Raw genomic sequence first — 15,723 nt, forward strand, 5'->3', positions numbered from 1 at the left:
TATTGGCATTGATGAGCGAGTGTTTTAAGTTTCAGACGTACAATAATACACTAATCCTGACTGCTGAACTGAATATGCAATATTAATACAATAAAAAAAATGAACAAATCTACTTCTTAGGTATACTTGATTATGTAGTTTGTGTGTGTGTGTGTGTGTGTGTGTGTGTGTGTGTGTGTGTGTGTGTGTGTGTGTTGAGAGAAATTTGGTGAGTTGTAGGGGTTAAAATATGTCAGTGGGGCCAATTTTCCAGATCTCTCCAAGGACCTGGCAGTCCCAGAGGTCGACTCAGCTGTCAAAAAAACACTGAGACTAAAGCATTTCCAAGCAGAATTTATCGCACTGGTGGACTGGCTTTATTGATTTGTTTCATTAAAAGTCTATTCATAAAAGTGAAGTAACAGAAGCACTCTCAGACTTAAACCTTTATTCAGCTTAATCCAGAAAGTCATACAGCTCTATATAAATATATATATATATATATATATATATATATATATATATATATATATATATATATATATATATATATATATACCGGCCTGCACTGGCTGATAAAACAACGTTAGAGTCCACAAGTTGTGTGAAATTTACCTTCCTGAGAATATGAGCAAACATTTGCACAGGTGGCTGTAATTATATGCCAAAAATATTGAACCAGCATTGGTATTTATTAAAAGGAGTGATAATCAAGAAAATGCGGGAAAAATTTAAACGGAAATAATACGTGCGTATCATACAGATGTAATACCTGTTATGTGTGAGGAGCTCATTCATCCTAGCTGTCGTACGTGCCATGTCGTGACTACAATGAAATCAGACAGGCACATCCATCAATGCTTTACTACTGGCATCCACTTAGTGTTTTCTATTAGTTTATTTTCTCTCTGTTCCTCTCATTCACACTCAAACTAATGCTCTTATGCTCTGTCGTTTCATATCAATGCTTGAGTCTGCCCCCCCAACACACACACAAACACACACCGGTCTGTTTCACACAAAAATAACTAAAGAGGAAAAGCGCTTCCTGTCAGAGAAGACTGTCTGTTTCTTTAACAAGCAGGTGAAAAATACATCAGATACTTGTTCTAGACAGGGGTAAGTTGGAGATGAACTGGTGAGTAGCTCCAGTATGACTGACAGAGTAAGAGGATGTGTTAGGATGATTCTCGGAAACAATAACTCATCGTAAGGGCAGCAAAATGGCAAAGAGTCGGCCAAGGGCCAAGGGACACTACGTGTAAAAAAGGGCAGCTGAAGTGAAGACTGACCCCGGAGTACACCTGACAGAAAACTGACTGCTTCTAGTTGAGGAAACTCTGATACCTAATTTAATCCATTTGCTATAAACTTCATTTGCTATAAACTTTGATCACAGGTAAAATTCAGGATTTGCTCTGCTTAAAATGTACTTTTTCACCGCTGTGACCACCTGGAAAAGCATGATCCTTAGAACGATGCATAAATTCCAAACATCCTGTGAAGGGTTTTTTTGAGGAAATACATAAGCCTCCCAGCATTCATCATGCTAACAAATACCGCAGCTCGACGTTGCCAAACACGTCTTGTTTGTTTTCGTTAAACTGCCACGCTCTCTGTGGAATAGCTAAAGCCCTCTATTTGATTTGATGAGATGCTGTCGCTATGCAGCAGAAGACAACAAGTCGATTTCTTGCTTGTCTGGTGGTCTGGGAAGACTCACTGGAGGTGGCTGAGGCTGAATTGTGGTAACAGTTGTGCTGAATTGTGCCTATAATACACATGGATTCTTCTGCTTTAATTTTTTATTCTTTTTACCAAAGGCCAAAAAATGAAATTTGTGTTTGTTTGGTTGTGTCCATGTTCAGCATTGAATTTCTTTGTCATGTCACACTCTGCAGTGCGGCTTAATGCCTCATATGAAATTAGACACTAGAATTTAAGAAAAGAATTCAAGGTTTTTTTTTCTCAGTAATTCTAGTTTTACTTATCTAATGTAATATATACCTAGAACACTTCCAAATAAAAAAGACACGGTTATTATTTTTTCACACAAATGTTTCTATAGTCAAAGCAAATGGTGATATTAAACCCATTTCTGCTCTCTGAGATGCCCCAAGTGCTTATTTATCTAAACGTATCTAAAATTCGAAGCTGTTACTGTATATTCAACCACTAAAGGTTGCCTACTGGTCAAGGTGTTGGATGACCGATCGGAAGATCCTGAGCAAGCCCTTAAATCTCATTTGCTCAGTTAAATAAATTACAAGTGAAATAAAAATGTAAGTTGCTCTGGATAAAGGTGTCTGCTGAACGTAATTTCGTTTATACTGATTGAAAATATCTACTAAGTTGACTTAGTAGAATGTCATACCAAAGTATTGATAAAAAAAAGGGTTAAGCAAACAAAAATATATTTATGTTGTAGAAATATTTAGATTTTTATACTTTATAACCTTGTCCCTGCTATCTGCCTATACGGAGAACGTTTACCAAAGGTGACTGTAGAACCATTCTGCCTTAAAGATGCTTTAATTGCTAGCTTGTTAGATACATGTGTATAAATACCAGCTGTCAAATTATGCGTGATGCACACGCACCATTGCTCACACTGTAGAGATGGCAGCAGACAAGTTGCAATGTTTGAATGGCAATTTTAAAAAATGGGAAATTTATCCAACAGAACAAAATTCACAGAGTTAATCGGTCATTATTTCGGCACGAATGTATGAGACAAACAGTGATCATTCATGTGAAGAGCAACGGTGAGCCTCCAGTTTGTCAAATGTCATGAGTGAGAATTACTTCAGCGGCAGAGCCGAGCGAGACTGAAGTGGATGATGCTGATGATTGAAGTGATTAGACATTTTTCTTCTAATCTTTGATAAAGTGTCACTAACGCTTTTTGATTTTAATGCTAGAGTGAGGGGAGGTGTTTGTTTAAATATTAAAATAGATTAAGGTCATTTCAACTGAGAAAATAGAGGTTAGATGACGAGATATAAGCGTCTACTAAATGTATTTACTCTTCATGAAAAATAAAATGATGGATTCAAATCCGATTAAAGGACTGATTGACAGCTGGATGGGTGGGACTCCTGAATAGCCTGTTAGTGCATAGGCTATGATTAAACGACTATATAAATGGTCATATTTATTATTTCGATATTGTATTTATTACATATTAATGTGTGCTGGTGTCGATTAATCCAATTGGAATTGGACTGAAATATTATTTTCAACCTTTTCACGTCTCAGAGGATTTAAAAATGCTAATGCTACGGCTGAGATGCTGCATGTGTAGAAACTTACAGTACTTCAGTTCAGAAAATATACTTTTATATGACAGTACTAAAAGGATTCAAAAATGTCACTATTTAAATGTAAAGTGTTATTCTAGGCCACCATGCATTTGTTTCCCTCTTGCACATACGGACACGTTTTTTGTTGTTGCTGGTGTTGTTTTTTAACTTTTAGCAGTCAATTAACCGACGCACAATTGGCTCATCACAGTTCTCAAATCCTTCAGGCATCCCCTACATTCCTCAACTGGTGGGAAAAAGCTTGGCTTTCATCCCAACCAAATGCCAGCACTTTTGAAAGCACTGTTTCAGTCTGTAGCGGTAATTTCCAGCCCGCTGCATGGTGAACATTTTAAATGACCTGTCACCAAGATTAATCCTGGCCAAGGCCTCTTAGGTTTCTCAACTGTGACTCCATCTAACTCCCTACATTATGTACTGTTTGGAGCTATTATGGTTTAATATTGTAGGCAGATGATTGTGTGCAGTACTGAATAATGTCAGGATGAAAGGTCAAAGCCATCAAACTGACTGGCATTAGTTGAATGGCAAAGAGCCGGCTCAACAGCAAGGTTTAAGGCATCTATAATTAAACATCAGGAAAAATTTTTAAAGGCCCCTGATATAGCAAGGGAACAGAAGGGGCAGTGTGAGTTTGGTAGTACACATTGCTGCACATCGCTTCCCTATGGTTTTTAATACACCTCTCTGTCAGCGCAAACAATACGATCAAACTCTATTATATCTGAAAGTACTCCCCACAGGTAAGACGCATCAGTTCGTCGGTCTAAATCAACAGTGAACTGTGAAAGTCATGCAGACAAAATGAATTAAAAATTCAGGAATCATAGAGCTAAATAAGTCCATATTAAAAGGACGATTAAGCTCGTAAAGAAAAAATACAGAAGATAATGACAACATAACATAACGTTTGGCTATATTGTGCATAATAAATGTTTAACATTCCTTCATCCATGTAGATATCTTATCTGTGTTATATTTTCCTAACGGTAAGATGACTCTTATAGCCATGCCGTTTGAAGAACGTCACATGTAATACACCCTTCATTATTAACGATCTCTGTTTCACTGTCCTTCCGGAGACAGAACACACTCACCGACAACGCTCTCTCTTTCTATGTCTGTCGGTCTCCCCATTGCTCAAAGCTTCAGATACAGATCTCAATCCACCATGCAGTGCAGAAAATGTGAAGACAATGACGCCTTTATAAAAGTATTACAAAAGACAACGCTCCTTTCTCTCACAGATGGTACTTTGATTCCGTGATTTTTTTAATAATATAGATAAGTCCTGCCAAGTCATCAGAGATCACTGTCAGTCATGTTATCAGTGTGTGGGGGGGGGGGATTTCTGCAAAATCCTTTTCCTTTGTCATATATTTCACCTAGGATTGTCTACTTATCACTCATTTGATAAAAAAAAAAAGGTCCCTGGATCCCACCAAGAATCATGTCTCATCCTTGCAGAGGGTGCCATTAATATTCTACACACCCCATCTCACCCTGTAAAGTTAGACTAGCTGTTTGATACGAAATGGCCATGGTGTGACTATGATGAACTATAGTAGGTTGACAAATAATTAGAAACCAAGAAAGGCCCTTTTTATGTGAGTGCATTTAGTTTTATATCATGCAGCGTTTGGAGGTCTGTCATGATGAGTTCCACTGCACATTTGTCATGCAGATAAGATCAATGCACGGACTGCGTTTCCCAGCTGTGAATTCTCCAGCACGGCTCTGGTGGGTAACCACTGTGGAAATGCTGTATTGGATTCAAAAAACTCTACTTAAATACAGACTATATTTCAGAATTTTGAGTATACAAAGCTACAGACAATCCCTTTGAATGTCTGTTATACTTCTTTTTTTTCCCATATTTCAGGAACGTTTGTTCCCTGAGTTTATTTGGCGAATACATTTACACAATTGTTATACGTATGATATTGATACGAATTAACAATGCAAATTTCATTTCATTTACATTTATTATATGTACAAGTAAACATTGAGCATGCCAGTAATTTAAAAGACATGCTTGCTTCAGATTTATTTCCCCTTTACTGTTCTAATAAGCTCCACACTTCTAGGATGGCTTTCCTTGTGAAAAGGAAACCACAAAGTGAACCACAAGGGTGTAATCAGGTGTCCACGAAATTTTGGCCATGCAGTGTATCTAGTTCTGAAACTACTGGTTTTCCAGAATAGAAATTTATTTGTATCTCAACCAGAAGTAAAGTTCAAGCATTTTAAAGTCTGGTTACCTGTAAAAGTGAAAGGTACCACCTCCAACTCTCCATCTCTCTCTATCTTTATATCTCTATCCTAATCTGCTTATTTAACGCTACATATTATAAGTAATTATACGTTTACAAATATGTAAAACAAACTGGACAAATTATTTGACAAATTTTGGACAAATTAATTTACTACAGCAAATTCCTTGCTAGTGAGCTACTAAATCTTATCCTCTACAACTCATTTTAGTGAGAGTGGACAAAGCATTAGATGTCACAGCAAAATACACAGCATATTGTTGTTGGGTTTTTTTGTATTTTTTTTTTCTTTTCTTTATTTGAATGCATTTCCACTGCAGCCAGATCTCACCTAATTGTCATATTTAGGTGTTTCCATCTCTGACTAAGGGACTATCAATAAAAAAGTGATATATGCTGCAGGCTACACTGCTGCCAGCAGCTGGAAAAAAAAAGCAATCAATATTGCTACAGTTGGGTTGTCAATAATAATAATGAAATAACAAGGTCAGAATTAACATGTGACAGTCATTTCTTTGGATAATGGACACTGATAGAGTTTCTACTTCACAGGTTCCTTGAGCACAAATCGACCCCTGGCTCAGCTAATTGGAGGGGAAGTGGCTGCCTGTCTGTCTTCTCTGCTGACAATGGAATTACCTCAAGACAAATTGAATTAAATCCTATATTAGGTAGGCATTAACTTTAATCCAACTTCTCAAGCTGGGTCCGGTGAAAATGGGCTAAAAATAAGCTCTTCCTTTGGTTTCCTTTGTTTAGTTCAACCCGTTTAGTTGTGAGTCCAGGATTGATCACGAACATCATTGAAGTGAGATGTCCAAGGACTATACATGCTACGTTATCGATTATATATAGTGATAGAATGTGACTGACAAAATATCACAACCCAGGATGCCTGCCAGGTTAAGATAAAATGCAAATGTTGACCTTGGCCTTGAGTGCAACTTACTACACCAGAGACATGCAGAGATTTGTGGATTTTCATCTCGCTTGGCGGCTATAGCAAATTGTTTGGAACTTGTCCAAAGGAAACCCTCTTTTTTTTTGTGCCTTCACTGAAATCCACTAAAGAACTACTATCAAAAGGTTCATAAAATCGTTGCATCGCTGCTGAGGGACATACCTGCACTCAGGGGTGCAATTACACACCATAGAGCAAAGTCTAGGATATTATAAGCACCATTTTTTATTTATACCATTAATGAAAATAAGGAGGGAATAAGTCAGTGGAAATGAATAATTCATCACTAAGATATATTACACAGATTCACACTTATTGGCATTCCCATGTTTAATACTTCCTGCAACAGCGTCAACTTGCCAAGCTAATTATACAGATTCTATATCTAACTTGTTAAGGATGAAGATCACATTTAGTGTTTTATCTGTTCTCTGTGCACCTATGGCTATTCATTGACTACATATGCACTTGAGATGTCACAGGAAACAGTTTACATCCAGGTTAATTTCCTTATCAGCAGGTTGTTCAGCAAAAGTTGTTTTTAAATGTGTTATATGAATAGATTTCAATTGACTTGCCGCACGCCCACGGAAGTACAAATATCATGAACATGACGGTAATATAAAGGTCTTTACTTTAGTGAATCTCACATTTTTTCTGTATTAAATATCATAAAAAGAATGAAACTCTTTTAAACAAAGGTCAAAATATAGCATAGTGTCTATGTTCAGCATTGAATGCATGTCATGTCACACTCCACAGTGGTGGTTAATTACTCTTATGAAAGCAGACACTCAGAATTTGTAGTTTTCTATGTTTTTCTTTCAATACAAAAAAGTACAACAGAAAAAAAAAATCGTAAAAATAGAGTAAAAAAAAAAACTAACTTGTGATATCAGAGTTAGAGTTAGATAAAATGTGAAGGCATTATTCCAACCACTGAAATTCTGAACACTAAAACACTGAAAACCAGCACTGTGTCCTGACTCATTTTATATCCGACATAAATAAATTAATAAAAGTATCAGATAACAGATCAATTAATTTATTTGTTCATACTGTTTGAAAATGTCAGTCATTTTTCATTCCGGCTGAACATCGGCGTACATCAGTGTTTAAAAGAGTTAATCCACACTGATTTGCTAATGATTACACTTTTAAGTTGAACAAACAATGGCATAATTAATTTATCCAATAGTTATATTTATTGTTGTAAAAACATCTGCAGCTTAGTTCCTGTTATCGCTTTTATAACTTTATAACAGTTTTAAACAGTCATTTTGTCAATGTTTTTTGTCTATCTCATGAAGTTGATTATACTCGGCCTAGCTGTCAGAGCTGGTGTTATAAGAAAAAAGTCAACACCTTCTGAAAATCAGATTGGGGAATTCAACAGCACTGTGGGATATATAAAAAAAGTGTTACTTATTTTATCTTTATTTTTTACATTATATATTTAGTCTCATTGTAGACAGATGTAATTAAAGGTTACTGTTATGCTCTTATTCAAAGATATATCCTCGACCCTGGATATTGTTCCACATAGGTAAACTGTTCAGTTGTGAGAAGACAAATTAGTTTAAAAAAAAAAAAAAGTTTTTTTTTTACAAAGATGTGGCCTCAGAACACCAGAACACATACGTCGGTCTTCGGCCATTGTTGTTCTTCTTGTTTGATATTTTCCGCCAACTATTTCAAACTTTGTCTCTTTGTCTGTTTGGATCACGCTGATTAAATGCAGTTCAAATCAATCACTGTTGACCAAATGACAGACAGATTTTGGTGAGGGAAATAAAGTGCAAACCTCTGAGATGTCATGGAAGGTCACTGTCTTGTCTCATGTAAAGGTCAAAAATCTACTTCACTCTGTAAGCAGTGTGGATTTTAGTGGATGAGAGTATTTGTGTGCATTCTAGGATTTCTATGGTCTCTTGTGACAGAGTAAAGGTCCACTTTATAGTTTAATGGCTAGAATTATTTTTAAGTTTGTTTTTATGTTTTTATTTTATTTTATTTACCATTAAGTAGTCTTTAATTACATTCTCCTGAAAAAATGCAAATATATAGAAGAAATATATATATAAATATATATATATACAGTTGAGGCCAAAATTATTAGCCCCCCAGGAATTTTGGAACATTTTCCTAAAGATCTTTCCAATTTTTGTAGCATTGATAAAACTTGATATAATCAAACATTCACCAGTGCTATTTAGTAGCTTTTGGTACATTTTGAAATATAAAATACATTTATAGGCTTGCTTTATAATCAAATATAGTGAAAATGGGGTGGTCAAAAATATTAGCCCCTTGTGAATATTTGCTTTCAAAACACACCCAATTAATCAATCAGCTTTCAAAACACACCAAATTAATCAATCAGTTTTCAAACCACACCTGTGCAGTCAATTGGCTTCCTAACAATACCTGGGCATTCAATCAGCATTAAAGGACTCCAAGGAACAGGGCACTTGAACACATTATTGGGAGAGACTATTTTTACTCACCATGCCAAAGACAAAGGAAATCAGTCTTGAGCTCAGAAAGAAGATAGTGGAGACTCATGATAAGGGGGAAGGTTATACTGCCATTTCCAAGCGTTTCACAGTGTCTAGAACTGCCGTACGTTGCATCATTGCCAAGTACAAGGAGACAAATTCTGTAAGAAACAAACCTGGGCGTGGTCGTAAGCGCAAGATTTCAAGAACCCTGGAGAGGAAAATAGTCAGAGATATCAGCAAGATGCCCCGGACATCTGCCAAGATGATTGTTGCTGACCTGGCCTCTTCTGGAGTTGATGTTTCAAGGAACACAGTTGTGAGGGCTCTTCATCGTGGTGGGCTTCAGGGCCATCGTCCCAGAAGAACCCCTTTACTCAAACAGCGGCACATCACAGCTAGACTGAGGTTTGCCCGTGAACATTTGAAAGGTAAAGATGAGTTTTGGGAGTCTTTGGTCTGATGAGACTAAACTGGAACTGTTTGGGCACATGGATGTTGCTTATGTTTGGTGAAGAAAGGGTGAGGCCTTCAACTCTAAGAACACAGTTCCCACTGTTAAACATGGTGGTGGCAGCATCATGCTGTGGGGCTGTTTTGCAGCTTCAGGCACAGGGAGCCTTGTTCGGGTGCATGGCATCATGAAAAAAGAAAATTATGTTGACATTTTGAGGGATAATATGCAGAAATCTGCTCGTAGTCTAGCCTTAGGTCAACGCTGGGTCTTCCAACAAGACAATGACCCAAAGCATACATCGAAATTGGTCCAACAGTTCCTGAAGGATACCAAAACCAAGGTCCTGGAGTGGCCCGCACAGAGCCCAGACCTCAATCCTATTGAGAATTTGTGGTGAGTGCTCAAAGTCAATGTCCATGCTCGGAAGCCATGTAATTTGGACCAGCTGGAGCAATTTGCAATGGAAGAATGGGCTAAAATCCCTCAGGAAACCTGTGCCAACCTAGTAAAGAACTACTCTAAGAGGTTGTTGTCAGTTGTGGCTCAGAAAGGGTTCACTATTGACTATTAATGACCGGGGGCTAATAATTTTGGACATTTCATTTTTGCCCTTTCTTGTTTCAACTCACTATTTCAATTAAATATCCTAATCAAACTTAGTGGAGATTTTGTCTTTGTTATTTTGGAAACAAATACACTATAAAACACTTGTTGTTAATGGTCATTTCCATGGAGAAATCAAGAGTTTTGTCTAATTTCATAAGGGGGCTAATAATTTTGGCCTCAACTGTATATATATATATATATATATATATATATATATATATATATATATATATATGTGTGTGTGTGTGTGTGTGTGTGTGTGTGTGTGTGTGTGTGTGTGTGTTAATCTGCAATTACTGTAGGCTTTCTTGATAAACTATACATTCTACAGACCTCTACTGTGTGCACACACAATTACTATAGTCAAACATTCATCCTCCACAGGCCCATGAACACGAACACACACACACCTAAAACACACATCAATTCAGGTAAGGTTATAGATCTCGGTGTTTGAATCACTCTTGATGGGAATGCACAGCTATTGATTCAATACTAGAAATTGGCCTCATTTATCAATGTTTTAGTAAAGATGTGTGGAAATGGGTGTGTTTTCATGGGCAATCTGAATTCCTGCCATATTTTCGAGATCCTGTGACACTGATTCCTTTGCGTACCTCTGTGTTGTTTGTATATTCATGTTCGAACAACTCTTTCGCATTCAGTGATCAGGGACCTGAAGTGGAGCTTAACCATTGCACTGTACCATAGAAACAATTAACACATCTTCCTTTTAGACCGTGCCATTACTTTTGTCCTAATTGTATAGCCTTATATGTTTACATTTGTGGATTTGCTTTCTTAAAATTGAAAGCATTTTCGAAATTCATACATGCAATTGAAACAAATAAGAATTTAAAGTGGACATACTGTACATAGGATCACAGTAAATTTGGGTTGATTGACAGTAGTGTCAAAGAAATCGCTGATAGATTATAATCATAACGGCTAAGATTTAAATGCCTGTCAGAAAACACCTTGTCTGCAGCTTTAGAATAGATAAAAAATCAATTGTGCTTATTTTTTTGCCGGAGTTTTTGTAAAAACCTCTGCCGGAGCAGAACAACAAAACATCTGTCTCTGATGCGTCTTAGCTTCTCTTGTCTATGAAAGATTTCCTTTGCTAAATGTAAAAGGTGATTCATTTGAGACAAAAGGAATCATTGTGTTATATTTAAGGTCTATATATATTTTTCAGTTTCATAATGAGGTTAGCTAGAGCTAATAACTGGTTAGGTTATTAGCTAGTCCAACTTTCGGTTTTGCAATCATTATTTTTGAAAAAAATTTAATTTGCCACTAAGTTAGTCGCAAAATTTATAATTAATAAAAACGGACTAAATTGCATTAACAATCAGCAGCCACAGTCAACTTGTAACCAGCTTTTTTAATAATAGCTTTAGTAATGAAATAATAATGAAACGTGCTCAGCCTCCGTTAAGTCTGGCCACGCCCCTTTTCAGCTTCATCAGCATCTCTAATACTCCAACACCAGGGGGCATGAAAGAATGAGGCCATGTGGTACATGATCTCAAAAGTCTAGACGTAACTTAATGGCAGTTGTACATTTTAAAATGTACAAGGTTCACATTATTGAGTCTCCATATCCATACATTTTGAAGGTCTCATAGGACACAGTAGCGTTTAATGAATACCGAAATTACTACAGTAAATTTTCCATCATTTTAGATTATGTTGAGCATGATATATGTAAGCAAAACTAGCAACACTAAAAGCCAAAAGACTTTTTAGTAGAATAAATAGTGTGTGTGGTGTGTGTTCACACCAAAAATTCAAGAACAAGTGCATTTCAAGTACCTGAGCGATGAACTTATTGAACTGAAAAAGCACAGTGTGAAATGTGGTCATTACAAATAACCAACGTTCACAGCTTTTCTTATGTTGTGGAAGATGGGTGGGCCTACAGGTGATGACTCTGGATGATAAAAAATTTTCAAGATGGCAGATGACACGCTGGCAGACAAGACAAATGTCTTATAAACGTCTTTTAAATTAGCTCATGCTGTATGATTGATTTCAACATTTAAAAAATTCACTGTATTCTGCTACAGCTAATAGCGTTTGAGGTCATTTGACATCAACTTGGAAACGACTCATTCTTCCAGTTTATAAAAAATTATGATTATTATTAGTGAAACATTTAAGATGTTAATACATCTAAAATTCATACACTAGACAGTAGAGTACATACTGCATAGTGTTAGTGTATAGTCTATATTATGTCATTTGGGACGCAGCTAAAATACTAACTGGACATACCTTATTAAAGCCTTTAACCAATTAACACCCAACTTGTCTGATTTATGAGCAAATTTGTTTATTGGGCATTTACTCAAGGACGTATACATGATTTATTTGGACATTATTAGCACAGTGACATTCAAAGTTTCCCCTTATAATAAAGGTGATCAGAAACAGCTGAGTGACTTTTTATAGCAATATGCACAGTGTGTATAAATTAAGATTCCTCTCAGCCCTTTTGAGTTTGAGCTGCTCCCATATGGCTGATGTTTTTACATTCCAAGGACCAGGAGGGACATATATAAAAGTCTCTTTGTTCAACACATTGTCCAGGTGTTAAATGGCTACAGGTAAGAGATTTGAATACTGAGTACATTATTGTGATGCTGCTTGACTACTGATTTGCACAACAAGATGCTTTGTATGGTTGTAATATGTGTTTTATGACTTATGTATGGAAAAGCCAAAGACAATCTTTTCACTAACTTGAGCAATAGTCTATCTATCTATCTATCTATCTATCTATCTATCTATCTATCTATCTATCTATCTATCTATCTATCTATCTATCTAATGAATTAGGTAATAACCAGATTAAGGCTTTTATTAAACCTAGACAACCTATATAATTATTAGTAGCCATACAGAGAAATTGAAAAATATTTTCCATAAACTTAATTTTAGCCTTCATTAAACATAAAGTTGCACACGTGAAATTGCTGTCATCCATTACATCCATTGGGAAAACTCAACAGCTTTCAAAACCTAATGACATGTGATGTTTGATCTGTATAAGTCTAGTAAATACATATATAAGTAAGCACACAGGCGGCTAAAAAGCACCATAAGTCTTGAAGATTTGGACCCATAACCATGCTCATAAAATACCTCCACCTTTCCCCAAACCAAGAAATCTAATTAATTACAGATCCTCAAATTGATGAAAGTAACTGATGAAGAAATTCTCCTATCTATGTTTAGTATGTAATATGTTTAATAAGCACTAAGTTACAGATTGTTTTATTTTTATCTATTATTTTTCTGTACCAATAAAATACAGTTTTGTTAAACTGCTGTGTGTGCACGATGTGTCAGTCAGATTTGTACAGTTTAGCTGATTCTTGCTTTTCGGCTGTTACAAAAAACAAAAAAACAGCAAGCTTTTAGAACGGAATGGAGGAAAGATGTTTTATCTTTTTCATGTCATTTTAGATGAGTAGATACTGTGTTTAACAACTCCAAGCATCATTAGAACAACTACAGCTGGAATCATGTCGTGTTGTTTTGGCCATGTACACCATCAGCACATTTACCACTCCGCACGACCCCAACAACCCCCACACTCTACTCACAAAAAGAAGAAGAAGAAGAAGAAGAAGAAGAAGAAGAAGAAGGAGGAGGAGGAGGAGGAGGAGGAGAAGAAGAAGAAGAAGAAGAAGAAGAAGAAGAAGAAGAAGAAGAAGAAGAAGAAGAAGAAGGAGGAGGAGGAGGAGGAGGAGGAGGAGGAGGAGGAGGAGGAGGAGGAGGAGGAGAAGAAGAAGAAGAAGAAGAAGAAGAAGAAGAAGAAGAAGCCCCAGACTTACTTTAAAATGTCACTGATGCTGTGGAGCTGTTTTGCAGCAAGTGGACAGGAGCTCTTATAAGAGCTGATGGTATCATGTTCTGAGGCTTTAACCCAAAACCCAAAATGTTATTGCCTGTATGAGGAGATTAAAGCCACCACACGTCTTCCAACAAAAAAATTAACCCAAACATGCATTTAAATAAACAAGGGTAGACAAAAATCAATGTTTCACGATGACCATATCAATCAATCATTCTCAATAAACTCTACTGAAACCCTGTGGATTGAACATGTACAAACCTATGCATATGAATGGGCTTGTAATGTTCTGCATGGAGGAGGGTTCAGGATCCTCACCAAGTGTCTTCAATCACATTATTCATCACAGAATCAGACTCAGTGCTGTTAAAGATCAGTTGTGGTAATGCTGATCAACTGAAAGCAGTGATACGCAGAGGAAGCTGCACTGTTTAAAAAACTTGTTAGAAAAAAATGTTGCGCTCATACATTACTATACAACAGCTCTGTTTGCATAACCTCAAAACATTACTCAGTGAATATGTTACAAGAATTCTGTCCATCAACTACATTCTTCTTCTTCTTATTATTATTCTTATTATTAATATTCTCTCTCTCTCTCTCTCTCTCTCTCTCTCTCTCTATACACACACACACACACACACACACATATATATATGTATATATATATATATATATATATGTATATATATATATATATATATATATACATATATAATATATATGTGTGTGTGTGTGTGTGTGTGTGTGTGTGTGTGTGTGTGTGTGTGTGTGTGTGTTTACAAAAAGCTGTGTCAAGAAGGAATCAAATTATTGTATATAAATTATCAAGGGTGCCAATAATTATGGAGTCGATTCAATCTATCTATTACACCAATACCACAAACTCACTATATTATTATTATACTCTAATAATATTATCTATCTATCTATCTATCTATCTATCTATCTATCTATCTACAGTATCTATCTATCTATCTATCTATCTATCTATCTATCTATCTATACTCAGGATTGTAATTACTGTATTTGAATGTTCACCCTACAGTGTATGTCTGTCTGTCTGTCTGTCTGTCTATCACAAACTTGTTTTCTAATAAATTACTTAAAATATTTAATCTCATTTTGGAAAAAGCTAGTTTTTGGTTTGCAAATAGACGAGTTCAGTCATATTTGTGTTGATATGAACATTAGTGGTCCAGCTCGCCATCACATGAGCAAACATCATCAAGTCTACGGCGTGTTTGCGTCTTTCAGGAGCTGGACTTTGTTCATATCGAGATCATTTCTACAGCAAACGCTCAAGTCACTCACCTGAGAACAGCAGCTGCATGAAGTACAAACCCGTCAGGTCCATTGTCTGTGGCTTTAATCTCTAATCCCGTCTCCTATACGTTCCGCTCATATATAATCACGACACCGGCTGAAGTCCGATTGGCTTCAGATTACAAACAGACTGAAGCCGCTCCAGAGTCCGAGCGCTTTGGATCAGACGCACTGGCGGAAGAGCGCAGAGTTACACAGGTTTACTGAAAGTTCCCCATGCTGGGCTTTAAACAAACTCTTAATCATACACAGAGCCACAAACGAGGCGAATCTCATACTGTCAGCACATCACAGCTGCAACGCCGTCAAACTCATCACACACACACTCACACACACACACAGAGAGAGAGAGAGAGAGAGAGAGAGAGAGAGAGAGAGCGAGCGCACGTGTTGGAAACAGGGAGACCGAGAACGTGCGCGCGTGAGAGTGAGTGT

At 36.6% G+C, this 15,723-nt stretch overlaps 1 protein-coding gene across 1 annotated transcript in view; it reads right to left on the bottom strand.

The window, feature by feature from the left end:
* Positions 1–15,518, bottom strand: part of gfra4b (GDNF family receptor alpha 4b) — a 69,472-nt gene extending 53,954 nt beyond the window's left edge. Inside the window, exon 1 of the mRNA XM_060886962.1 lies at positions 15,277–15,518. Coding sequence (XP_060742945.1) covers positions 15,277–15,319 — 43 coding nt within the window. The 5' untranslated portion in view covers positions 15,320–15,518. The remainder of the gene's footprint in view (positions 1–15,276) is intronic.
* Between the last annotated feature and the right edge of the window lie 205 nt (positions 15,519–15,723).

This window comes from Tachysurus vachellii, chromosome 14 (assembly GCF_030014155.1).
Source record: "Tachysurus vachellii isolate PV-2020 chromosome 14, HZAU_Pvac_v1, whole genome shotgun sequence".
NCBI lineage: Eukaryota > Metazoa > Chordata > Actinopteri > Siluriformes > Bagridae > Tachysurus > Tachysurus vachellii.